General features: G+C 49.7%; 1 protein-coding gene across 3 annotated transcripts in view; it reads left to right on the top strand.

Moving 5' to 3' along the window:
• Window positions 1-24,406, top strand: part of LOC309520410 (uncharacterized protein) — a 28,240-nt gene extending 3,834 nt beyond the window's left edge. The window contains exons 2-13 of one of the 3 annotated variants that reach the window (XM_082202138.1): window positions 1,720-1,916; window positions 3,856-3,944; window positions 4,711-4,763; window positions 5,989-6,181; window positions 6,455-6,591; window positions 10,720-10,797; window positions 13,014-13,122; window positions 15,008-15,984; window positions 20,256-20,418; window positions 21,035-21,202; window positions 22,440-22,596; window positions 23,438-24,406. In XM_082202138.1, coding sequence (XP_082058264.1) covers window positions 1,720-1,916; window positions 3,856-3,944; window positions 4,711-4,763; window positions 5,989-6,181; window positions 6,455-6,591; window positions 10,720-10,797; window positions 13,014-13,122; window positions 15,008-15,984; window positions 20,256-20,418; window positions 21,035-21,202; window positions 22,440-22,582 — 2,307 coding nt within the window. In that variant the 3' untranslated portion in view covers window positions 22,583-22,596; window positions 23,438-24,406. The remainder of the gene's footprint in view (window positions 1-1,719; window positions 1,917-3,855; window positions 3,945-4,710; window positions 4,764-5,988; window positions 6,182-6,454; window positions 6,592-10,719; window positions 10,798-13,013; window positions 13,123-15,007; window positions 15,985-20,255; window positions 20,419-21,034; window positions 21,203-22,439; window positions 22,597-23,437) is intronic. The other 2 variants (XM_082202137.1, XM_082202139.1) reach the window with 2 other exon arrangements.
• The last annotated feature ends 1,859 nt before the right edge of the window (window positions 24,407-26,265 follow it).

Below are 26,265 nucleotides of genomic sequence, written 5' to 3'. Positions count from 1 at the left end.
TTCGATGATTAAGTTTGGATAAGGTAAAACTGGATTTTAATTTTTTAAATGAACTAAACCAAATGAAAATAAGGTTACCAAAGATGAAGAAAGGGTTGAGAAACACGGCAAAATTAATAAATGTTAGAATGATGATGGTTTAGAAGCTAAGTGGTTTATAGCAGTAATGTTTAAGTTAAAAGAAATGAATGGTTAAAACTAAATGAAATTAAGGGAGAGGACTTGCTGAATAAATATTTTGAAATTGGAATACAGAAAGGGGAGGTAGGAGGAGGTCAGCGAAGTAAGGATAAGAAAATAAGGGACGGAAATTATACTTGTTTTTTGTCTGTATTTTGTTTGTTTTTTGTATATAATTTCTGAAATTTTAATAAATATCTATTAAAAAAAATATAGCCATCAACTGAGCAAGCCACCTTCAAGACTGCTCGGGTGCTGAGGCTAAGAAATAATTTGCTTCTAATCTCCTGTGAGCTATGAGGGAGCTGATATTTGAACCAAACGCGAAACTTATACCATTAACCCAGCTTTTGTCAACTTGGTGCCTTCCAGAGGTTGTTGCACTAAAACTCCCTTCAGCCCCAGGCAGAACTGATGGGAGCTGTACTCCAACAACCTGTGGAGGGCACCAGTTGCCAACAGCTGCATTAACCAATATGCCGTCTTGGCTCTTATTTTGCATAGCGCTTATGTATCGCTGTTCCCATACGTTCAATTTATGGTGCATGTACTAGCTCAGAGTCCTCATACGGATCCTGCAAGGTAGGCCAGTGTGGTTATTGCCCCATAGCTCAGGGGTAGAGGATTAAGCCCAGGCCAATTCGCTGATCCATGGCTAACTGGAGATTTGTAGTCAGCAAAAAAAGGAGGGTATGACTCTTTTAAGTTTTTGAAATTTATCAAAAAGCAAGCTTCTAGCTCTCGTGATACTGGAGAAAAACTCAGGAATATGTCTATAATCTGTGTGCTTTCTTGGCAAATAAAAAACCAGACTGCAAGCTGGGAAAAAGAACTGGAAGTGCAATAAACCAGGTGAAACAATGCAGTATTTTTATATGGGTCATGAAACTTGATTTTTTTTAGTGCAGAGTGTTCAGAATGTACCCAGCGGAATCACATTTTGGAGCAAGGAATATCACTACAGTATATAGGCAGGATGTGCAGCAGAAGTGGGGAACTTTTTTTGGTCCGAGGTCCACATTCCCTTCCGGCCAACCTTCTGAGGGCCGCATGCTAATTGTGGGTGGGGCCCTAGGCAAAAGTGGGTGGAGCAAGGAATGCAAATATTACATACAACCCTACACACCTTTCTGTGCTCCATCCAGAGAAGCAAGAGGCACGATCAGAGTTCAAGGGCACATTCCAGGCAGGCAAAAACGATCTCTGTGTGTGTGCAAAGGATGGGTATGTGGCCCAGAAAGATTCCTGAGGGCCAGATAGAGAGCCCTGGAGGGCCACATCCCTGATGTGTAACCAACATTGGTTTGCATCCAACAGAGTTTTCACTGAATGAAATTGGGTGACGCATTTTCATTCATTTTGACAGGTCTCCTGTGAGCAAGGCTGGATTGGAGCTGTGATTCCTCCATTGACGGGGGCTGGACTAGATGTCCCTTGGGTCCCTTCCAGCTTTACAATTCTATGATTCCGTGGACACAAACCACACTGCGTTCTTTTGGTTTTGTTTTAATGAGGCTCATCTCTCGCTGTTCTTTGCAGCACGAAGACGAACGGGCCTCGTGGGCCCTTCTCTCTCAGGAGAACCGGAGTCTGGCCGAGGCCTGGGAGCAAGTGGAGCGTAGCCGTCAGCGGTTGGCGCAGGAGCTGCAAGCCAAAGAAGCCCAGCTGAGTTGCCTGGAGGCTCAGCTCGCTCAGGCGACCAGACGCCAAACGGAACTGGAAGAAGAGCTGCGTAGGTACAGTAGCTGGGATTCGTGGGGTCGGTGGGGTTGGCGTCACAAGGACGGAGACGAAAGCAGCAGTCTGTGCCCCACAGGTTTGCAGGTGGAAGCAGAATTCAGTAGCCACATGCAGAGATCCTAGGAATAATAATAATAATAATAATAATAATAATAATAATTTATTATTTATACCCCGCCCATCTGGCTGGGTTTCCCCAGCCACTCTGGGCGGCTTCCAAAAGAATATTAAAATACTGTGATACATCAAACATTAAAAGCTTCCCTAAACAGGGCTGCCTTCAGATGTCTTCTAAAAGTCTGGTAGTTGTTGTTCTCTTTGACATCTGGTGGGAGGGCGTTCCACAGGGAGGGTGCCACTACCGAGAAGGCCCTCTGCCTGGTTCCCTGTAACTTGGCTTCTCCCAGTGAGGGAACCGCCAGAAGGCCCTCGGTGCTGGACCTCAGCGTCCGGGCAGAACGATGGGGGTGGAGACGCTCCTTCAAGTATACTGGACCGAGGCCGTTTAGGGCTTTAAAGGTCAGCACCAACACTTTGAATTGTGCTCGGAAACGTACAGGGACAACTAGGAACAACTTTTAAAATAGCAAAACAAGTTTCTAGACCTGAAGGCCATGAAGGAAGGGGGGGCCGCAATGCTTGATGAAAGGACAGGGCTTCAGTGTCCTAGACAGCTGTTTGCACTGCCTGGTGCTTACAGGAGCAGACGAAATTATAGCACAGTCAGCAGATATATGCAGTTTAGTTTGATTTCCATAAATCTGTGCAGGTAGCAATATCTCTGAGCTTCCTTTGCTAATAAAAGCTGGCATTTGGAGCATGCAAAATGCTCTGTCTACATTCGCTCAGTAAGTCCTGTAAGGTAGGGCAATGTTAACCTCTTGAATTATGGGTCAGGGTGGGTGGGGTAAAAATAGAAAACATGTAGGCCAGCATCCTGTTCTCAACAGTGGCCAACTAGACACCTCCAGGAAGTCCGCAAGCAGGACTTGAGCACAACAGCAACCTTCCACACTTGTGATTCCTGCCAACTGGGAATTGGAGGTATACGTCTCCCAACAGCGGCATAGCCATTGCGGCTAGTACCCAGTGATAGCAATGGGTTTGTCTAATCCTCTTTTAAAACCCTCCAGGCTGGTGACTACCACAAAACCTCCATTCGTTCATTTATTCATTCATTCATTCATTCATACCCCACCCATCTGATTCAGTTGCCCTAGCCACTCCAGGTGACGTCTTTGTCAAGGACAAAACATAAAGCCTGATGGAGAGTTTATACCCTCCAAAATTTCTCTGATGAAAATAGTGACGTCCTATTCCATCATCATCATCATCATCATCATCATCATCATACTATTTATACCCCACCCATCTGACTGTATTGCCCCAGCCACTCTGAGTGGCTTTCGACAGATATAAAAACACATTTAAACATTAAAAAATTTCCCTGTCCAGGGCTACTTTCAGATGGCTCGGGGGTCGGATAACTCCATAATCTCCAACATTTCTCTATGAAAATAGGGATGTCCTAAGGAAAAGCAGGACATTCCAGGATTAAATCAGAAACCGGGATGGCTTTTGTAAATCTGGGACTGTCCCTGAAAATAGGGATACAGTACTTGGAGGGTCTGAGTTTTTGAGGGGATGCTTTGCTACCTGGAGCCAAATTCCAACATATTTTGGGGTCATATAAAGCCCCTAAACAAAATACGTTAGGTCAACAGATTCAAACTTCTTAAATTCTATTTTCCTGGATCAGTTCTTTATTTGGAACACCCCATGAAACATTTTTTAAAAAACCTGGTCCATTCCATTGGCTGGAGTAAAAAGTCCCCCAGGTACAGGATCTCGCTGCAGACTGGTACACACAGGTACACTGCCTATGACTGTGGAGGATCTCCTTTCTCCTGTTTCCTTCCCTCTGCCTCTCTCCAGGTGCCAAATCGAACTGGACAAGCTGCAGTCGCAGTCCCACTTGGCCCTCCTGCCCCCCCGCTGGGGTTCCTCCACGCCGTGGGCCGAAGGTAAGAAGCCGGAAGATGAGGAAAGGGCACAGGGTCCTCTTAGGCCAAGCCAGCGAGCAAGAGGCGCCTCTTCCTACGTCCGGGGATTAGAGGCTTTGCCAGATGGAGGTGGAATTAGCGGCTGAAGAGTCACGGGAAAGAGTCAAGGCAGAGTCTGTGACTTCGTGGCGGAGGGGGGGTGAGGGAAAAGGAGGGGTTGTCAGTTGAGGGATTTAGATTTATTTAGGGCATTTGTACCCCCATTCTTCATCCAAAAAGGCTCCCACAAGGGCCGTCCCGGCCCACAGTCTTACAATCTGAAAACAAGACAAAACACGACACACAAGGGAAAAGGGACACGGAGGGAAGAGGAAAATCAAAACTCTGGTGGCTTGGAGATGGGGCGGTGGCCCACAGCAGGGTGGTTTTGCTCGTGTCTATATACCATATTTTTTGCTCTATAAGACTCACTTTTTCCCTCCTAAAAAGTAAGGGGAAATGTCTGTGCGTCTTATGGAGGGAATGCAGGCTGCACAGCTATCCCAGAAGCCAGAACAGCAAGAGGGATCGCTGCTTTCGCTGTGCAGCAATCCCTCTTGCTGTTCTGGCTTCTAGGATTCAGAATATTTCTTTTCTTCTTTTCCTCCTCCAAATACTAGGTGCGTCTTATGATCTGGTGCATCTTATAGAGCGAAAAATACGCTAATCTACTACCACAGGTAGGCTTTATTCAATCTGCAGGCCCAAATTGGTTCCCGGGGCAACCAGTTCTCCCTCTGTTCTCTAGGTGGCATCGAGGCCAAAGCAGAGCTTAGCAGGACCCTTGCAGCCGGAGCAAGTGTGAGTATTGCTTTAATGTGGCTTTGGAACAGCTGGTGTGCTCCAGGCTTTAGGACTCCAGCTCCCATTAGCCAGCGCTGGTTGAATCCAATGGGACTTGTAGTCTAGGACAGTGTTTCCCAACCTTTTTTGGGCAAAGGCACACTTGTTTGATGAAAAAAATCTCGAGGCACACCACCATTACAGCCCCGTGATGTCAGCGCGCAGCGTCACGCCGGGAGGGACGCACGAAAGTGTAAGTTTCAATTTTTTTCCCTCCCCCTTGCCGGGGAACCTCCAAGCTTTGGGGGTGGGGGGGGAGGCAGCAAAGCGAGGGACTGAGGGACTCCTCCAACGACAAGGGTTGGGGAAGAAGAGAAAGGGCTATTCCGCTCCAGTCACAGGAGGGGAATATGTACTGGCCCAACTGGTGTGCGGTCTTCGGAAAGTGGGGTGCGGGAAGGAAGCCTAGGCTCGGGGTTCACCGACCTCGGCGGAGAAAGGCAACAACCGGAGCCGATGACGAGCCGGCGCGCGCGTGTAGCGGCTGGCCTCGAGCTTGGGAAGCTGCGCGCGGCGATGTTGACGCGGGGCGCGCGAGAGCTTGGGGGCGGGGGGCGGGAGAGAGAGAGAAAGAGTTGGCAGCACCAGGTGCTGTTACTTATTGCGCTGCGGACGCTGCCAGCAACTGCGGTGGTTGTGCGGCGGCCGCCGCTGCAGAATGTCCTCGTCAGTCAGCTGCGCTGCCTAGCGGCATAGGGAGCCGAGGGGCGGGGCTTCCTTTCTGAAGGAGCTGAGGGTGGGGGTCCTCCGGCGCCTTCAGCGAAACGGCGCCGGCCCAGAGCGCTTCTAGGAGGCTGCCTTTGTGCGCGACGTAAAGCCCTCTTTCCCTCCCTCCAGCCCCGTGTCACCTGTGGAAAAGGGGGCTGGATCCAGTGACGCAACTCGGAAAACTGTTAGGGAAGCCAGAGCAGGAAAGTGAGTGGGGGGCGGCGGCGCCGCTTTAACCCACGTTTCCTTTTTGAAAGAGAAACTTAAGTCAGTGTTTCCCAACCTTTTTTGGACTCGCCCGCCTCCCTCCAGGCAACATCTCGCGGCACACCAGGCAACATCTCGCGGCACACTAGTGTGCCGCGGAACACCAGTTGGGAAACACTGGTCTAGGACACCTGAAAGGCATCAGATTGGCAGAGGCTACTTTTAAAGCTGGTCTTGGACCATGAGACTTTTTCTTACTCCTTTCCAGCAGATTCAGGACAGCAGCCCTGCCGTCGGAGGCCCCTGCGGGAAGGAGAGCCCCACCGCCTCCTGGCAGCAAGAAGCGGCTTGTCCCAGTGCCCCACCCGGGAGCCCCATCCCTACAGAGAATGGCGAAGGGGCCCAGGCGATGGCATCAGAACTGGCATCCATGGGAGAGAGGCTCGAGAAAGAAAATCAAGGTATCGGAACGTGGTCTGTAGGTTTTTTAAAACCATGCGGCCCTCAGAATTCTGCCCGGCCCTCAGAACTCTCCCCGGACCGCAATTCTCCCTGGCCTTGCTGGGAATGTGTGAGGCTTACCATGCAAACGCAGCATTTGCACCATTGCTCCACCCACTTTAGACTGGCCCCGCCCACCACGCGGCCCTCGGAAGGGAATGTGGCCCTCGGGGTGGAAATGGTTCCCCGCCGCTGCCTGAGCGGCTTTTCCTTTCCCCTCCTCTGCCATTCAGAGTTGAGACTCGCTCTTGGCAAAGCAGAAACCCGGATGCAGGAAAAGGAAAGGGAACTGTGGAATTTGCAGGGGCAGCTGGAGCTGATCCGAGCTGAGCTGGCTCAGTGGAAGAAGCAGCGAGGCGGCCAGACGGAGGTGAGTAGGCATGAGACTCTAAATTTCAGGATCACGGGTTCGAGCCCCACATTGGGCAAAAGCTTTCTGCACTGCAGGGGGTTGGACTAGATGACCATCAGGGTCCCTTCCAACTTAAGGATGACTTAAGGCTGAGCACACAGCTCTAGTGCCAGCCTTTGTCTACGCCATGGTGTCCTGCTTGACCAAACCTCTGGTGTTGAGGGGTCTATGCTACTGTCACCCGGTTGACCAAACCTCTGGGTCTTGCAAAACCAGGCATACATTTTGGTGAGACCCTGGTAGGGCCATATTGTGGAACAAACTGGAAGGCCAAATTTGCCACATCCACACAGAGAGGGCAGCAGTGGGAGAAAGGGCAGGAGGTGGGTGATTGCAGCCTATAAGTATCTCGGTAAAGGTAAAGGGACCCCTGACCATTAGGTCCAGTCGTGACCGACTCTGGGGTTGTGGCGCTCATCTCGCTTTATTGGCCAAGGGAGTCGGCGTACAACTTCCGGGTCATGTGGCCAGCATGACTAAGCCGCTTCTGGTGAACCAGAGCAGCGCACGGAAACGCCGTTTACCTTCCCGCCGGAGCAGTACCTATTTATCTACTTGCACTTTGACGTGCTTTCAAACTGCTAGGTTGGCAGGAGCAGGGACCGAGCAATGGGAGCTCACCCCGTCGCGGGGATTTGAACTGCCAACCTTCTGATCGGCAAGTCCTAGGCTCTGTGGTTTAACCCACAGCGCCACCCGCGTCCTTATAAGTATCTAATCCCAACCAAATTTATGCACACATCTGCATGGCTCCTTTTAAGAAATACTATTATTAGGCAGAGCTTTTTGTGGGAGGGGTACATAAAGACATTAAACCTGCATGGTTCCAAAAGCGATAAGGCATCCTCTTGTCCTCTCCGAGGGGCGCTGTTAATTTCGCTTTTTAACTGTGCGGGGGGCATGTGCCTCACCGTAATGGCCTCATTTGTCTCCACAAGCAACCCTGTGAGGAGGGCTATTAATATTCCAAATAGAGGGAGAGTGATTGCAATTCTTGCTCTAGCAGCCGCATCCAAGAGCTGTAAGGGTTGAGTGGGGATCTGGGCTGATTTGAATCCAGGCCTTGCCCTCCCTACTTTGACTCTTCAATTCCTAAACAGCTCCTGTGCCCCTGCCTGCCTGTCCTGTGACAGTTAGGAGTTCAGGCTTTGTGATGGCCTGGGACTCGGGCTTGGACTCGGAACCAGAGGAGTCTCAGGCCGCACCGGATCCTTTGCCTCAGGCATCATCTGAACCAAGTCTGGGGCCTGATCCTGAAGAGCCCCAGACTGCACAGGTTCTCCTGCAACAAGCACCAGCTGGGCCTAGTCAGGGGCCTGAGCCTGCCCTGGCTCCAAATAATAATAATAATTATCTGGCTGGGGCTCCCCAGCCACTCTGGGCGGCTTCCATAGAAACCAAAAATACAGTAAAATATCACACGTTAAAAGCTTCCCTAAACAGGGCTGCCTTAAGATGTCTTCTGAATGTCAGGTAGTTGTTTATCGCTTTGTCATCTGCTGGAAGGGCGTTCCACAGGGCGGGTGCCACTACCGAGAAGGCCCTCTGCCTGGTTCCCTGTAGCTTTGCTTCTCGCAATGAGGGAACCGCCAGAAGGCCCTCGGCGCTGGAGGGGATTGCCACGTTGCCTTCAGCTGGGCCATCACTTACAGCTGCTCCACTACCATTTGGATCAAGAGAGGCTGAGGTGGCCCCTGGGTCTAGTAACCCACTGACATCTCCTGAGCTGCAGAGACTAAGGTCTGAGAGAAGGAGAGACCTGAGTACTCGCAGGAGGAGTGCTTGACTTCGGGCAAGACAGGGAGGTGAGTCGCCGGGGGATCAGGACCGGCCGTTACCCCGACAAAGATAAAAGGCTGTTGGACCCCACCCCAGGTTGTGGGAGCAACATTGCTGCTTGCTACAACCTGCCTGAGACCCTGCGCCTGACCTAGCCTGGCTTCCTGCCTTGGCCCTGTTGGACTGACTCCTTGCGGACTCCTTGGATTCAGGACAGGACCTGGACTGCGTTGCTTGGGTTAACCCCTGGGCCCGGCACAGGCTTCCAGCTTGGTGGAGGGGCTTTGAGCTCCACCACCTGTTTTTCAGAAAGAGGCTTGCCTGCAAAGTGTTAGCTCCCCGCCCCCACCGCCGCAGATGTTGTTGTTGTTGTTTAGTCGTTTAGTCGTGTCCGACTCTTCGTGACCCCATGGACCAGAGCACGCCAGGCACTCCTGTCTTCCACTGCCTCCCGCAGTTTGATCAAACTCATGCTGGTAGCTTCAAGAACACCATCCAACCATCTCATTCTCTGTCGTCCCCTTCTCCTTGTGCCCTCCATCTTTCCCAACATCAGGGTCTTTTCCAGGGAGTCTTCTCTTCTCATGAGGTGGCCAAAGTATTGGAGTCTCAGCTTCAGGATCTGTCCTTCCAGTGAGCACTCAGGGCTGATTTCCTTCAGAATGGAGAGGTTTGATCTTCTTGCAGTCCATGGGACTCTCAAGAGTCTCCTCCAGCACCATAATTCAAAAGCATCAATTCTTCGGCGATCAGCCTTCTTTATGGTCCAGCTCTCACTTCCATACATCACTACTGGGAAAACCATGGCTTTTACTATACGGACCTTTGTTGGCAAGGTGATGGCAATTAAGATTGCCGGAAGAAATATCAACAACCTCAGATATGCAGATGACACAACCGCCGCAGATAGGGTGCATCTATTGCCCCTCGCTGGGGTAGCATGGGAGAACTGTAATTATGAATTTGCAAAAGGAAAGGAATGGAAATGATCCCCAAACCACCCCACTCTCTTTTAAATGAGGCATCCCCTGCCTTGTAAAAAGATAAACAAACCCACATCATGGAAGTTCTGGTCCATCAGGGCAAATGGGGAACGGCCCCACCGACCTCGGCCTGCCCTCAAGCCGCCCCCACCTGCCTGCCTTTCTTACAGCCAGTCCAGGTGGTGGCCCTGCCTGCCAGCTTCCTCTTCTTTGGTCTCAGCATTGCCCCTTGTAGAACTCAGCAGGAAGGTGGATGGGGACCAAACTAGCTTTAGTTGGCTCTGCCTGCCATTGGCTCTGGCGCCACCTACTGGTGGGCTCCCTGCCTTCTGCCCTACTGGTTCTAATGGGCACCAGCTACTGTTGGTGAGAGAGAGAAAGGGGATCCACAACCACCCCCTAAATCCTGGCCTCAGCTCTGCGCCAAACCATGACGAAGCAACTTTGCTCGTTGGGTATCCCCCCCCCCTTCCTCATGCACCGCCTGACATGTTTTACGAGGCCCCGTGTCCTTGTTGGTTGGCTGGGCGCAATTATTAGCACCATTAATTATCGCCTCTGTTTCTTCGCAGGAAACGCTACTGAAGGTAGCAGCCAACGTTTCCCATCACCCCCCCTCCCAGCCGGTCCCCAATCTGCAGGTGGAGAGTTTTACAAGGCTGCGGCTCATCAGCCGAGTGCCTTTTTACAAGCTTCTTCTCGGGAACAGGTCAAGGGAGTCTTGGCAGCGCTGCAGGTTGCAGGGGGCGGGGGACGAATACAGGCACTTTTATGCAAGATGCTGACTGCAGATCGGTCTGATCCAGCCTCTCCGCTGGCTGCAACACCAGGGGAACCAGCAGAGCTTCACAGTTCCTGCCTCTTTGGCTGGCTAGGGAGTGTGGGACCTCCAGGCCTCCCTATGTGGTCCTCATGGCTTTCCCCAGCCCAGGCCCCCTCCCAGAGGACACCCCTCACCAGCCTTGCTCCTCGCTCTCCTCAAAATGGTCCTGTGCTGTGCCCTTGAATTGTGATAATTCTTCAACTGCCTGGCAACAGGGTGGATAGATAGATGTGTAGATTTGGGGCCTAGACATCTCTGCCTTTCCCCTCATGGCTGTAGCGTAGCCCATAATACAATAACACATAGGGTGCTCTTCCCTCTTAGTAACATAAGAGTCTGGCTGCTGGATCAGACCAATGGCCCATTAATTTCAGCATCCTTCTCTTCCAATGGCCACTGGGCTATTGCTCAGGTGAGGACGTTTCAAGTGGTGGCGCAACGGTTGACATTTATTGCCTCCCTCTAATGGATTGGAGTTCCTTTCTTTTTCTTCTGTTCCAGAGCAGCTCCCTGGAAAGCAGAGGGAGGCGGCCGTCAGTGGATGTGGGAGACCTGCGCCAAAGCAGGCACCAGCAAAAGGTGGGCTAATCTTCCTAACTTATTGTTGCACACCTCCCCAATCTCTGAATGTTTCAGGAGTTTCAGGCACTTATCAAGGATTCATGTTTGTTTTTGGAAATGAGGCACAGCGGAGACCGTGGTGTCCTTAGGATAGATGGTTTATTTCCATATATATACAATCCGAGCCTACAGTGGAGGGTTTTACAGCATTTACACTCCAATAGGGTCTTGCTTCTCTCATAGCTGCAGCCTTGGATTCAAACAGAAATCTGAGTGAGGCTCTCAAACTCACTCTGGCTTGCTGCTTTACTTCCAGGTCACATCACTGTGACTAAACTCCAACTCTGGCTTCGTCCTTCTTCTAACTAACCATGAGTTTGCTGTCTTGCACAGAGCCACTTTCCTTTGTTTTCCTTAATGGCCCATCTCCCAGGCTATCGCCTCAACACTAGGGGTGCCATATTTCAAAAGTAAAGACCAGGACACCCTGAAAGTTGTTGAGCACTTTTACAAAAAAACCCCAAAACCCTACGATTTTTCGATTGACTTGTCTAAAATCCAGCACCACATTTTGGAAATTTCCCCTGGACGTCAATTCCGCCTTTGAAAATCCAGACGTATGGCAGTCCTACTCAACACAGGCAGCTAGCCTGGCTTATGTTTTAATGCTTGCTGGATCCAGGGGTTAGAAAGATATTGCACAGAGCCTTTTCCCTCCTCCCCCAAACTCATAACAATATAATATAATACAGTACATAATGTAAACCATACGCATGTGCTACCGGCTGCTTTCAAACATGGAGCTCAGGCAGAACTGCAGTACAAAGAATCCATGGGTGCAAAAAGAGCACTGGGACTCAGCCGCGATTGATGATGACGCCGTCACTGAAATGTCACTAAGTTAATGGAGACTTGTAGCAGGATACTGATCTGTCTCTACAGCTGGGGTGCTTCTGAATTCCAGTTGCTGGAAACCACAAGGAGAGTGAGTCTCTTGGGCTCGAATCCTGCTGTTCTAGATGGGCTCCTGGATAAGTTACGACTTGGCGGTTTCACACTCTTGTCTCTCTTTTTAAGTTCCTGGCAGTGGCTGTCTAAGGTCCTCTGGCAGAGAGAATTCCCTTTAAGACCTCTTTAAACTGTGATTGAAGCAGGAACCTTCTGCATGCAGAGCAGGTGTTCTGCCACTGAACTGCCGCTTCTCCACGTTTTTGAATTTTTAAAAAATGTGCTGGCAACTCCCCATTTACATGCATTAAAGGCACAGGCAACTGCGCATGGGCACATCGCTGCAAACCTGGAAGTGGCACAGAAAGGGGCAAGGGTGGCCCTAAAAGAGTGTGGAAATGGCAGAAATGGTGCGAAAACAGCGCCTAGCAATCCCAGAAGCCTTTGCACTGACCATTGATGCCTGTGCAGAGTTGGAGTTAGGTAAAGAGAATGTGGTTAATGTCAGAACCTGCAGACACTCGTGCTTCCTTATAGAGAGTCATGAATAGCTGAAGCCTTAAAAAGGTAAAGGGACTCTTGGCCATTAGGTCCAGTCATGGCCGACTGGGGTTGCGGCGCTCATCTTGCTTTACTGGCCAAGGGAGCTGGCGTACAGCTTCCGGGTCATGTGGCCAGCATGACTAAGCCGCTTCTGGTGAACCAGAGCAGCGCACGGAAACGCCGTTTACCTTCCCGCCAGAGTGGTACCTATTTATCCACTTGCATTTTGAGGTGCTTTCGAACTGCTAGGTTGGCAGGAGCAGGGACGGAGCAACGGGAACTCACCCCGTCGCAGGGATTCAAACCACCGACCTTCTGATTGGCAAGTCCTAGGCTCTGTGGTTTAGACCACAGCGCCACCCGCTTAACAGTGTATTAAATGGTTCAGTGATTTGACAGTGTCCGCATTCAATTTTTTCCTTACATGTGTCTAATGTAAGTATGGAACAACAGTCTGCAGGTTTTATTGGAATGGCATTTTACCATAAAATTAATAAAGTACTCTGAGTTGTTTTAACTCAGCTCTCCTGCCACGATATTTGCAACAAAGGAAAAGGCCACGACCAGAAAAAAATGGGTGGACCAGAATAATAGTCTCCAAGAAAACAACAACCCAGACTCCTTTCTTTTGCCAACTTTCTGGCGGGGGTATCGAGGCAGCCGTTGGACAGGCATGGGTGGGGAAACTGGCATTCTGCCTTGTGCCCTGACCTCTCTGCTCTTAACGCCCACTTTCAAAACAGGGCCTGCTTGGGACAGAAAAGGTGCCCTCTAGTGGCAGCCGTCGTAGCATAAGCTCCTCCCGCTTGGAGCAGCCAGTTGAGAAAAGGGGAGCTCACACCAAATTGAAAGGTGAGACTCTGCACATGTTTTTGTGTGTGTTTGTGTTAGATGGCAGTGATATAAAGAGCAGTCTGCTTTTGTTTTTCTTTTTGCAAGAATCGTGAGCCTTCAGTCCTTGTTATATTTATCCCTGGTCATGATTCTATAGAAATGTGCATATTGTAATTATATTTTGTATGTTATGTATAGTATTTCATATATTGCATACCTTTATGGTATATATATATATGGAATAATTATATTTTGTATGATATGTAGCTTTCATGTAGGTGTATGGGTTTTATCCAGTGTCCTACTCAGAGTAGACTGTTGAAATTAATAGATATGGCTATTCATTTAAATAAAGTTTACTACAAGCAGAACTTATTTGGATTCCACCCTATTTTGCTTACTGTATTATGGCATTTTTCAGTTGTAGGGTAATCCCTTGCTACCAAGGGAACACGTTTGCAGGTTAATAAAGCAAGAAGGTTTTTATTTTTCTTTAAAACTCTGTTAACTGTGCTTTTCTTTTATGTGTTCATTCCTGGTTATAGTTATACTCCAGTTTTTTTCTCCTAAGAGCTCAAGAGTTTGTGGTTCTTCTCACTCCCCATTTCATATTCACAACAACTCTGTGAGTTAGGCTAGACTGAGAGACTGTGACAGCCCCCCCCCCCAAGATGACCGAGTGAGCTTTCATTACTGGGTGGGGGGATTTGAACCCTGGCCTCCCAGGTCCTAGTCCAACACCCTAACCACTGCACCACACTCCTGCTCCAGATTTTATGTACTAGTTCTAAAGGAGCAGTAGCCCTTTAAACTAGGGCTGTAACCTCAATCCTAAATTTGGATGATTTAAGGCTACTTAGTTAATGGATGACAAACCGGTGAACTGGTTCCCCCACTAACTGTGTTTGAACTCCTCCTGAGTGGGGAGGAACAGAAATATTTTTTTCTTTTGATGGACAGTGTCAGAGGTGAGTGCGGTGTCTGTGTGGCTATTTATAAGTGTAATGCCTAGTAATAAAAAATATGGAATTGAAATGTTGTGCATTCATATTCAGAAGTTTGCATTTGAACTTCCAGGAACTCTAATTAAATCAATTTTTTCTGTTGTCCAGGTGTAAAGAATTGGAGAATGGAGGATTTTTTAAATTGTATGTTTCTTTAAAAGAAATATATGGGGCTGGATTCAATGAATGTGTCCCACTAGTGAAAGCTTGCACAAGAGCTTTCACTAGTGCAGTGGGGCTCTCCCCCACTGGCTCCCTCCTCTGCCCCCCATGTCCCCCAAATCTTTGGGGGGTTGGGAGACACCCCCCCGAATGGTGTATGGGGGGAGAGAGCAGATCCTTCCACCAGGCAAACCGAAATGCTTTTGCTGACAGAGTGATCTCCTTAGCACTATGTTGAATTCCTCCCCAACCCATAATATTTTTTTTTAATACAAGGGAGCATTGCAAGCAAGATTTATACACAAAATGGTAGAACGTAATATTTTTGCCTCCAGATCCTGATTTAGGCACACCTCAATCAGATTCTGCTATATATGACCGTTACCTCAGAGTAGACCCACTGAAATTTTGCTTGCTGCTTTTTCTCTCCACACACCCACCAGCACTAGCAATCTGCCATGTGCAGTTCAATTTTTGTTTTAACTGGGGCTTCTTTCAAAGCACATTTGAAGCATGCAGCTCCCCCCCCCAACCCTGGGAACTGTAGTTTGTTATGGGTGCTAGGAACCACAGCTCCGTACAGGGGCAAACTATGATTCCCATGATGCTTTGGAAGTGTGCACTTAAAATCTAAGACCTGAATGACCACCACAGTGCGAAATTGTGATTTTATCTCTTTTTAACTACAAAATATCACTGTTCTCAGGCTTTCTCTTCTCTGCCATCTCTTTCCTCAGGCTTTCCATCACCGAGCTCCCGGGCCCAGAGTACGGAGCGGTGCCGGGAGGAACTACAGGCCCTCAGAACCGAGGTTTTGACATTGCGGCGGCGCCTGGATGCTTCGGAGAGCCAACGCAAAACCCTCCTTGAGGCTTGCTGGCAGCAAGAGAAAAGCCGGGCCTGGGCCCAGGAGAGGCAGTTGGGTTCAATGGTGGGAGCGGCGGCCTGGCAAAAGACAAAGGGCTCCCCAGAGATCCATGGGGTTTGCCAGGCCCCCAGGAGCAAAGGACAGGCCTCGGTGATGGCGGCTGGTGGGGAAGAAGTCTCTGTGGCAGAAGAGGTTGAGGAGGATGGAGGGGCGGTTGAGCCCAGGGCTGAGGCAGATCCGGGGAAGCAGCTGACCTCGGACGTAGAGACGTCTGAAACAGGAGAAGATGCGCCAGCCACACGGCAGGCCCACGGGGAAACTGAGGCAGAGGGCCAAGGAGGCAGGACCCCTGACCCGGAGGGGAACGTGGAAGGTTTGCAGGAGGACCTCCTGGACTTAGCCTCTGGCAAGGCCCAAGCCGAAGCCCAAGCCATCTTGGCCCAGGAGAAACTCCAGGTCCTGCAGGCCACGCTGGGGAGGCAGACGGAGCGCTTGGCGCGAGCCATGGAGACCCAGAGCCGCCACGTGGAGGAGCTGCTGGCGGACGCCGAGGAGAAGGAGCAGTTGATGAGGAGCCTCCGCCAGGAGCTGGAGGAGACAAAGAAAGCCTTGGAAATGGCCGACGCCGAGGGCCAGAGGCTGCGAGCTCTGCTGGGGCAGAGGGAGGCGGAGGTACACCATGCAGAAAGCCCCGCAAACACCTTGGAGGTGCGCGGAGGCAGCGAGACCTCAGAGGTCCCTCTGGTGTCGGCCCAGCTGCAGGGAGACATGTTGAGCATTGCAGATCTTGGTCCGGCGGGACGTCTGCCCGAAGAGAAGCCGGTGCAGCCGGGAGTCCAGGAACAAGTAAGTTTACTCTCCTCGAGGCGTGCTAGGAATCTTTTGTGGATTTTAATTGTTGAAAGCAACTTTGTCCCACTCTTCCGCCAAAACAAAAGGCCCCTGGACCAGCTTACAAAGGTCATTGATTCTATCGGTCCCTGCCTGTGGTTTGCAATATAAAAGACACTGCACAAAAGGAAAAGGAATTCGGAGGGAGAAGGAAAAAAAGCCAGATCCGAGGCTTGCACTATTTAAAGAAAGAGAGAGTGATGACATTTGGAATATATATATATATATATATATATATATATATATATATATATATATGCAGGTTTTGGTGTCTTCGGGTGTCTTCCCGTGTAAGAGTCGGGGTGTCTGTGCGACGTTTCGACGAGGTCTCACTCGTCATCTTCAGGCTGGTGCTTTCGGCTTCTTGTTACTGGAACAAGTTACAGTTCCAGTAACAAGAAGCCGAAAGCACCAGCCTGAAGATGACGAGTGAGACCTCGTCGAAACGTCGCACAGACACCCCGACTCTTACACGGGAAGACACCCGAAGACACCAAAACCTGCATTCCTGTACCCGTGAAAATCTACGAAAGCATATATATATATATATATATATATATAGGTTTTGGTGTCTTCGGGTGTCTTCCCGTGTAAGAGTCGGGGTGTCTGTGCGACGTTTCGACGAGGCCTCACCCGTCATCCCCAGGCTGGTGCCCTCGGCCCCCCGTCACCGGAACAGAGCAGAGTCCGGTGCCCGAGCCCCTGCAAACACTGTTGAGGGGTGTGGCGCACAGCCTCCAACGTTCTGGAACTTCCTCTCTGCCCAGAACGTTGGAGGCTATACACCACACCCCCCAACAGCATCCACAGGACCCCAAACACCAGACTCTGCTCTGCTCCAGCAACAAGAAGCCGAAAGCACCAGCCCGAAGATGACGAGCGAGACCTCGTCGAAACGCCGCACAGACACCCCGACTCCCACACGGGAAGACACCCAAAGACACCAAAACCTGCATTTGAATATATATATATATATATGCAGGTTTTGGTGTCTTCGGGTGTCCTCCCGTGCAAGAGCCGGGGTGCCCGTGCGACGCTTCGACGAGGTCTCACTCGTCATCTTCAGGCTGGTGCCCTCGGCTTCCTGCCACTGGAACAGAGCAGAGTCTGGCGTTTGAGTTCCTATAAATACTGTTGAGGGGTGTGGTGTATAGCCTCCAACGTTCTGGGTAGAGAGGAAGTTCCTAGATTAGTGTGCCTTTTCTTCTTTTGTTCCTTAATTACTTGAGGGATATCTTGGGTGATTTCATGAGTGATATTCTGAATATCACTGGGTGGGTCATTAATTACTTGAGGGATATCTTGGGTGATTTCATGAGTGATATTCTGAATATCACTGGGTGGGTCATTAAGTGTAGATTAGTTGCTAAAGCTCTCGTGTCTTGACCTCTTGAGCTTGTGAAGAGTTTTTCTGAGAAGATGGCTGTGCTGCATTTAGTTGTGCTCTGGCTTGGCTTCGTGTATAGGGGCGAGCTGTGGTTTTGTGCCTTGTGCCAGCCAGATCTGTGTAGGGATTGCAGGGGGGTGCAGCATCCGGAGGTGCCACTATAGTTTGGTTGCTGGATGGAGTCTGTAATATGTCTGTGGAGAGGGTCTGGGTTTGGGTCTGGTGTGGTTGATTGGTGACGGCGTTCTGTGTGCCTCTGGTTCTGGTGTCGGTTTTTGTGGGGAGGGCTAATTTCCAGATGTCTGGCAGGCGGGACGTGTCGTCACGCTTGTTCATGTTGTGAGGGTGTTTCTCTATCTCGATGGCTTCCATGATTATTCTCTTGTGGTGATGTTCCATGTTAAAGAGCAATTTGGAATCTGCAAAATTAATTTCGTGTCCTGTTTCTTTCATGTGTTGGAAAAGAGAGGAAGTTTTTTCTTCTTTTTTGACGGCATTCTTGTGTTCTGCGATACGTGCATTTATTCGTCTGTTTGTTTGTCCAATGTACGTGGCTGGGCAGACTTTGCAGGGTATTTCATAGACAACTAAATGCAGCACAGCCATCTTCTCAGAAAAACTCTTCACAAGCTCAAGAGGTCAAGACACGAGAGCTTTAGCAACTAATCTACACTTAATGACCCACCCAGTGATATTCAGAATATCACTCATGAAATCACCCAAGATATCCCTCAAGTAATTAATGACCCACCCAGTGATATTCAGAATATCACTCATGAAATCACCCAAGATATCCCTCAAGTAATTAAGGAACAAAAGAAGAAAAGGCACACTAATCTAGGAACTTCCTCTCTACCCAGAACGTTGGAGGCTATACACCACACCCCTCAACAGTATTTATAGGAACTCAAACGCCAGACTCTGCTCTGTTCCAGTGGCAGGAAGCCGAGGGCACCAGCCTGAAGATGACGAGTGAGACCTCGTCGAAGCGTCGCACGGGCACCCCGGCTCTTGCACGGGAGGACACCCGAAGACACCAAAACCTGCATATATATATATATATATTCAAATGCAGGTTTTGGTGTCTTTGGGTGTCTTCCCGTGTGGGAGTCGGGGTGTCTGTGCGGCGTTTCGACGAGGTCTCGCTCGTCATCTTCGGGCTGGTGCTTTCGGCTTCTTGTTGCTGGAGCAGAGCAGAGTCTGGTGTTTGGGGTCCTGTGGATGCTGTTGGGGGGTGTGGTGTATAGCCTCCAACGTTCTGGGCAGAGAGGAAGTTCCAGAACGTTGGAGGCTGTGCGCCACACCCCTCAACAGTGTTTGCAGGGGCTCGGGCACCGGACTCTGCTCTGTTCCGGTGACGGGGGGCCGAGGGCACCAGCCTGGGGATGACGGGTGAGGCCTCGTCGAAACGTCGCACAGACACCCCGACTCTTACACGGGAAGACACCCGAAGACACCAAAACCTGCATTCCTATACCCGTGAAAATCTACGAAAGCATATATATATATATATATATATATATATATGCAGGTTTTGGTGTCTTCGGGTGTCTTCCCGTGTAAGAGTCGGGGTGTCTGTGCGACGTTTCGACGAGGTCTCACTCGTCATCTTCAGGCTGGTGCTTTCGGCTTCTTGTTACTGGAACAGAGCAGAGTCTGGTGTTTGAGTTCCTATAAATACTGTTGAGGGGTGTGGTGTATAGCCTCCAACGTTCTGGGCAGAGAGGAAGTTCCTAGATTAGTGTGCCTTTTCTTCTTTTGTTCCTTAATTACTTGAGGGATATCTTGGGTGATTTCATGAGTGATATTCTGAATATCACTGGGTGGGTCATTAAGTGTAGATTAGTTGCTAAAGCTTTCGTGTCTTGACCTCTTGAGCTTGTGAAGAGTTTTTCTGAGAAGATGGCTGTGCTGCATTTAGTTGTGCTCTGGCTTGGCTTCGTGTATAGGGGCGAGCTATGGTTTTGTGCCTTGTGCCAGCCAGATCTGTGTAGGGATTGCAGGGGGGTGCAGCATCCGGAGGTGCCACTATAGTTTGGCTACTGGATGGAGTCTGTAATATGTCTGTGGAGAGGGTCTGGGTTTGGGTCTGGTGTGGTTGATTGGTGACGGCGTTCTGTGTGCCTCTGGTTCTGGTGTCGGTTTTTGTGGGGAGGGCTAATTTCCAGATGTCTGGCAGGCGGGACGTGTCGTCACGCTTGTTCATGTTGTGAGGGTGTTTCTCTATCTCGATGGCTTCCATGATTATTCTCTTGTGGTGATGTTCCATGTTAAAGAGCAATTTGGAATCTGCAAAATTAATTTCGTGTCCTGTTTCTTTCATGTGTTGGAAAAGAGAGGAAGTTTTTTCTTCTTTTTTGACGGCATTCTTGTGTTCTGCGATACGTGTGTGTGCTAAGCACAAAATTCCTATTGCCCGGTGTCTGGACTGATCTCTTGTAAGCAGCCTTTTGAGATTAGGGCTCAGGCTATCCAACTTGTTGCACTGCTTTCCCCTAGGAAAAATAGCTCTTAGGCTCTCGATCAGAGCAAGCTGCAATTCTGGTTTTCTCTGGATTGATGTTTGCTCCAATTTAGCACGAAAGCTTGGGTTTTCCCTGGGAAAGGATTGGGGTGAGAGGAAAACGGCTCTGACCCATGTCTCGAATCATAGAATCATAGAGTTGGAAGAGACCACAAGGGCCATCGAGTCCAACCCCCTGCCAAGCAGGAAACACCATCAGAGCACTCCTGACATATGGTTGTCAAGCCTAGAAAGTGCAAATCAAGCAGGGGGCAAGCGGAAGTGTGGGCGAGCTCTTAGCGGTGTCTGTTTTCATGGGCGACTCTCTGTCTGCAGCTGGAGGCCTCTCTTGCCCGGCTTCAGCAGGAAAACCGGGTCCTGCGCAAGGAGCTGGCTACCTGGGAGGCCTGGCACCAGAAAAGAGGAGAGGAGGACACCACTGGCCCCTTGGGACTGGCTGGCTCAGGAAACGGCAGAGAAGCAGCTGAGACTGCAGATGGTAAGGGGGGGTGGGGTGGGCATAGAATATAGGGGGAGAGAATCCAAACTGGGGGAGGAAGAGAAGAGGAATACCTTGTTTCGTGCAGCATACATCATCTGCAGCATACATTTAAAGCACTATGATATCACTTTAAATAGCCATGGCTCCCCCCCAAAAAAAAAAAATCCTGCTAAGGGTGCTGAGAGACTATTCCCCTCAGAGCTCTGGTTCTCTGAGTATTTTCCAGGGAACTCTGGGAATCGTGGCTCTGTGAGGGGACTAGGGTTCTCAGCTCTCAGCACCCATAACAAACTACATTTCCCATGATTCCTTGGAGGAACATGGAGCCAAATATTTTCCTTTTTTTTTTTTGAAATGGCAATGTTTTTCCTTTTAGCACAGGAAGGTCATGGGAGAAACCGGACATCTCTTCTTTTGTCACCGCACTGTCCTTAGGTTGCAAGCACACCTTACATTTAGAGCACACAGCTGCCCCACCCAATAACCCCAGTTTGCTAAGGGTGCTGGGAACTGTAACTGCGAGGGGCAAACTACAAGTCCCAGGACGGTTGGGTAGGGTGCTTTAAATATCTGGTGTATATGTACCCTAATTCAAGGTTTCTGTGTCTTGCAGTTCCTGAAGCTTCCCAGAAGAGAGAGCCCTTGTCTCAGGGGAGCCGACGAAATGTCCAGACCCAAACTGAGGGATCAGAGTGTGGCCATCAGCGCAGGGAACGTGTCTCTGTGGCCTTTGATGACACTCAGTATGAACCCTACGGGCTCCCTGAGGTGGTCATGAAAGGTATGTGGGAAATTGGGGAGGGAAAGAGAAAAAGGAAGCACCACAAGGCCATCAGTGGTGCCATGAGGTGAGTTTAGAGTCTGGACTTAATGGGCTTACGGTGGAAACCCTTTTCTGATGGATATATATATATCTCCAACACTTTAAATAAGGTTAGCAGCAAACTTGGCTACTCTCAGAGCCCCCCCCCCCCCTTGTTTATCTGCTCAGTGAGGCCCTGGGCATCTGCCCCAAAGTCCTGTCCTGAGCTGCCATTGGCCCTTTGAGGAGGGTTGGAGGAGGCTTTTTGTAGCAGACTGGCCCAATTACACCACATTTAAAGCCCTATGATGCCACTTTAAACAGCCATGGCTCCCCGCACAGAATCATGGGAACTGTAGCTAAGAGTGCTGAGAGCTTTTTTAGGCCTCTCTATTTCCCTCACAGAGCCAGAATTCTGAGAGTTCCCAGTGGATTGTTACACCACCCTGAGAATGGCAGCTTTGTGAGGGGAGTTAGTGGTCTTCTAATAGTTCTTAGCACCCTTAACAAGCAACAGCTCCCATCATTCTTTGGGGGAGCCCGTAGCTGTTAAAACAGTATAAGTGCTTTAAATCAGAGGCGGATTTAAGGCAGCACAACCGGTTCCACCGCACTGGGAGCCAAGCTCAGCTGGCGCCACAACTATGACGTAATGAATGGAGCAGAACAAAAATGCAGCCAGAAATACGGTTAGAATGTATATAAAATGTTTGTTTAACGGGAAAGTGCATTGAAGAGCATGGGATGGTACTACAGTGGTGCCTCGCAAGACGAAAAGAATCCGTTCTGTGATTCTCTTCGTCTAGCGGTTTTTTCGTCTTGCAAAGCAAGCCCATTGACGGATTAGCGCTATTAGCGGCTTATCTGCTGATCGGATCAGCTGATAAGCGGCTTAGCAGCTTAGAAAAAGGGGGGGGGAGGAAAAAAAACCAGCAGGAACTCGCAAGACATTGTCGACTTGCAAAGCAAGCCCATAGGAAATTCGTTTTGCGAAGCACCTCCAAAACGGAAAACTTTCGTCTAGCGAGTTTTCCGTCTTGCGAGGCATTTGTCTTGCGGGGCACCACTGTATTTTAGGGGGGGGGGATGCATACAATAGTTTGCATGCAAACCTTTCAGGTGAAAGGAGATTCTTTTCAACTTGAAAACATAGCAGAAAGGACACCCCCACCACTGTGTCCACTTTAGCAGGTCTGGCCTTGTTTCTCCCCCGCAGGTTTTGCTGACATCCCATCTGGTCCCTCTTGCCCATATGTCCTCCGCCGGGGCATTTTGGGAAGTGCCCCCGTTGCCCAGCTGGCCCCGCGAGCAGAACCAGAAGAGGATTCCCCTGAGGCAGAGGAAGGGACAGGCGTCTGAGAACAGCCTAGCAGGTGAGAGATCCTGGTGTCAGGTGCAGTTCTGAGCCGGGTGTGCAAGTCCTGTTTGCATTTTAATGCAATAATAAATTATATGCCTGACATATGGGGATTAGTGGCAGGAGAACACACACACACAATAGAAAGGATTTTGCAACCCCTAGTAGGATAAATATTGACCGTCTGTTACCATCTTCAAATATCTAAAGGGCTGTCACATGGAAGTTGGAGCAAGCTTGCTTTCTGCTGCTCCAGAGGACAGGACCACAACCAGTTCTCCTTCACAGGAAGTTTCCAAACAGAGTTCAGGTGGCCACCTGTCAGCGTTTCTCTAGCTGTGATTCCCGCGCTAGGTGTCCCTTCCAACCCTACACAGTATTATGATTGTCTGAGGACCTTGCTGTCCTGTCTACATTTGAGCATATGACATATTTCAATTTCATGTGGATGGCTATTTGGATGTTTGGAGGGCTTACACCTTAACTTACCTGTTTAATTTAAAATGCACAAACTGATGGCTCCTTTGTCTGTAATGTCAGTTGATGGTGGGGGTGTCGTCCCCCCCCCCCACTGTTAGACCCATTAAGCATTCTGTTCAAGTGAAAACAGAGTGGGGTGGAAGGGAAAGAAATGATAGCTCAGTGGTTGAGCATGCCAGGCACATCCAATTTAAAAGGGTCTCAGGTAGCAATTGATGGAGAAGACGAAACCCTGGAGATAAAACTGCCAATCTGAGCAGACAGTCCCAAGTCTTCTCCCTCACTGCATATTGGCAATGCAACTTCCTCCCTCTTTTAGTATGAGATGTGTAACATTTCCCTCCCCTTTCCTCCCTACCCCCCCCCCATTGTCTCAGCACAGGTTATCATTCTCTCCGTATTGCACCTGGCCTTTTCCACCTGCGCCAATATTTCTGCACCAGCCACCAAAAGACGTGTGTCTCTGTGGGAAACCCCTGCTGTGGGCTTCCTTGGTTCCTGATCTGAAAGGAGACGGGCTGATGATCTCTGCCACTGTGCACTAGAGTCTCCTTTTCGCTTCCCTGGCTGCCACGCTCCGTCAGTTTCTGAAAAGATGATGTTCCTTACAGGCATTCTAAGCCGAAGGGGGGGAAGTATTTTCAGTCTTTTCATCCCCACCCCACCCTCCCTCTCCTGCATCCTTCTGATACCCAGAGGACTTTTTGGAAATGAGGAAGAGTATTTGGGGAGCATCCACTGGAAGAGACTAGCAGAAAAGGCGCAATCATCCCTCCTGGATTTATACCACCCCTCGCCCATCATTGGAGGAGACCATCTTTCCACAGTGGCCATTCCTATTTGACAGCCAATCACAGACTCCATAGCTCCGAGTGAGTAACCAGTAGCAAAGAGGATGGAACACATGGCTGCAGTTGGTTTCCTGCCCTCCACATTTATTTTTTTTCACCTGGGAGAGCAGGGGCTGTTGCTGCTTTCCAATCAGCAATAAACAGGACAGTCCAGAGACCCCCACCTTGCCAGGAGAATTGTGCTGTTTAAAAGTGGGGTTTTTTATTTTGTTATTGGAGCAATGCATATGATGGAAGATGTGGCAAAATCAACATGGAGCAGCACAGCTGTCTGTAACCAGTTTGTCAGATAACCGCTTGTGATGGGCTGTGTGGATGCTGGCAAGCCAGGAGTGTTTGCCACTTGAGACGGCCAAGATGGTGTTTGCCCCCAAAGCCAAGTGCAAAAAAAGGGTAAGGATTCTGAAGCTATTCAATAGGCAAAAAACAAAGCCATCCCAAGCAAAACCACTATTTGTTGTTTAGTTGTTTAGTCGTGTCCGACTCTTCGTGACCCCATGGACCAGAGCACGCCATGCACTCCTGTCTTCCACTGCCTCCCGCAGTTTGATCAGACTCATGCTGGTAGCTTCGAGAACACTGTCCAAAAATCTCGTCCTCTGATGTCCCCTTCTCCTTGTGCCCTCCATCTTTCCCAACATCAGGGTCTTTTCCAGGGAGTCTTCTCTTCTCATGAGGTGGCCAAAGTATTGGAGCCTCAGCTTCACGATCTGTCCTTCCAGTGAGCACTCAGGGCTGATTTCCTTAAGAATGGAGAGGTTTGATCTTCTTGCAGTCCATGGGACTCAAGAGTCTCCTCCAGCACCATAATTCAAAAGCATCAATTTTTCGGCGACCAGCCTTCTTTATGGTCCAGCTCTCACTTCCCTACATCACTACTGGGAAAACCATAGCTTTAACAATACGGACCTTTGTTGGCAAGGTGATGTCTCTGCTTTTTAAGATGCTGTCTAGGTTTGTCATTGCTTTTCTCCCAAGAAGCAGGCGTCTTTTAATTTCGTGACTGCTGTCACCATCTGCAGTGATCACGGAGCCCAAGAAAGTAAAATCTCTCACTGCCTCCATTTCTTCCCCTTCTATTTGCCAGGAGGTGATGGGCCCAGTGGCCATGATCTTCGTTTTTTTGATGTTGAGTTTCAGACTATATTTTGCGCTCTGTCACCCTCATTAAAAGGTTCTTTAATTCTTCCTCACTTTCTGCCATCAAGGTTGTGAATCACTATACTGTATAGAATCACTATACTGTACATAAATATTACACACAAACACAGATTTCAGAAGGGGAGATATTTATATGTTTGTGGGAGGGGTGAGAATCTACAGCTTTTTATTAATAACAAGATGATAATAATTACTGGATTTCTTACCCACCCTTGTCCATAAGGTCCCAGGATAACAACAAGATTAAAATTACCGTATTTTTCGCCCTATAGGACGCACTTTTCCCCTCCAAAAATGAAGGGGAAATGTGTGTGCGTCCTATGGGGCGAATGCAGGCTTTCGCTGAAGCCTGGAGAGCGAGGGGGGTCGGTGCGCACCAACCCTTCTAGCTCTCCAGGCTTCAGGAAGCTATCTGCTAGCCGTGGGAGAGCTGTGTGACTTCGCAGATCAGCACGCCCCAGGCTTCAGGCTTCGTGCAACTCTCTGCTAGCCGTGGGAGAGCTGTGCGAAGTCGCACAGCTCTCCCACGGCTTGCGGATAGCAGCCTGTTCTGGGAGCTGGGGTCGGGGTTTTTTCTTTATTTCCCCCCCAAAAAACTAGGTGCGCCCTATGGGGCGAAAAATACGGTAGTTAAAATAATTTGCAGTGGCAGGGAAAGGGCAGATCCAAAACATGGGGTTGTATCCAGAGCTAGCCCAACTCAGGAGTAGACTTGCTGAAATTAATGACCAGGGTAAAGAGGTGTATCTTCAGCATATGATGGAAGCTCTACGCTGAAGGTGCTGCCACAGAGAATGCTGGCTGCTCTGTTGCTCTGCCCACCACCGGTATCCCACCGCCCAAGGTTGCCCCAGTAGATAACGTGGCCTTCAAAAGCCTCCCCTCATTCATCAGGCAATGCCAAGAATCAAACCTGGGATCTTCTGCAAGCAAAGGAGGGACTCTACTGCTGAGTGATGATGGTTCCTCCTGCTGCTCCTCTACCTTCACTGGGGCTGCTGGAGACTTGCATGCCTTGAGGTCAGGCAGAAGCAAGGGGAGCCCAAGCCAGGGAGCACACAGACCACCAGCAGCCCGCTGACATGAGTGGACACTGCCAGTCTGTCGTCTTTCCATATTGTGTGTTTCTTTTGGTGTCTAAAGTGTGAACCACCTCGGGTGCCTTGGCAGAAAGGCAGTATCCAATCAGTTAA

The sequence above is a fragment of the Podarcis vaucheri genome, assembly GCF_965113315.1.
Source record: "Podarcis vaucheri genome assembly, chromosome: 16".
Taxonomy (NCBI): Eukaryota; Metazoa; Chordata; class Lepidosauria; order Squamata; family Lacertidae; genus Podarcis; species Podarcis vaucheri.
This window is presented reverse-complemented; position numbering and strand designations above follow the sequence as displayed.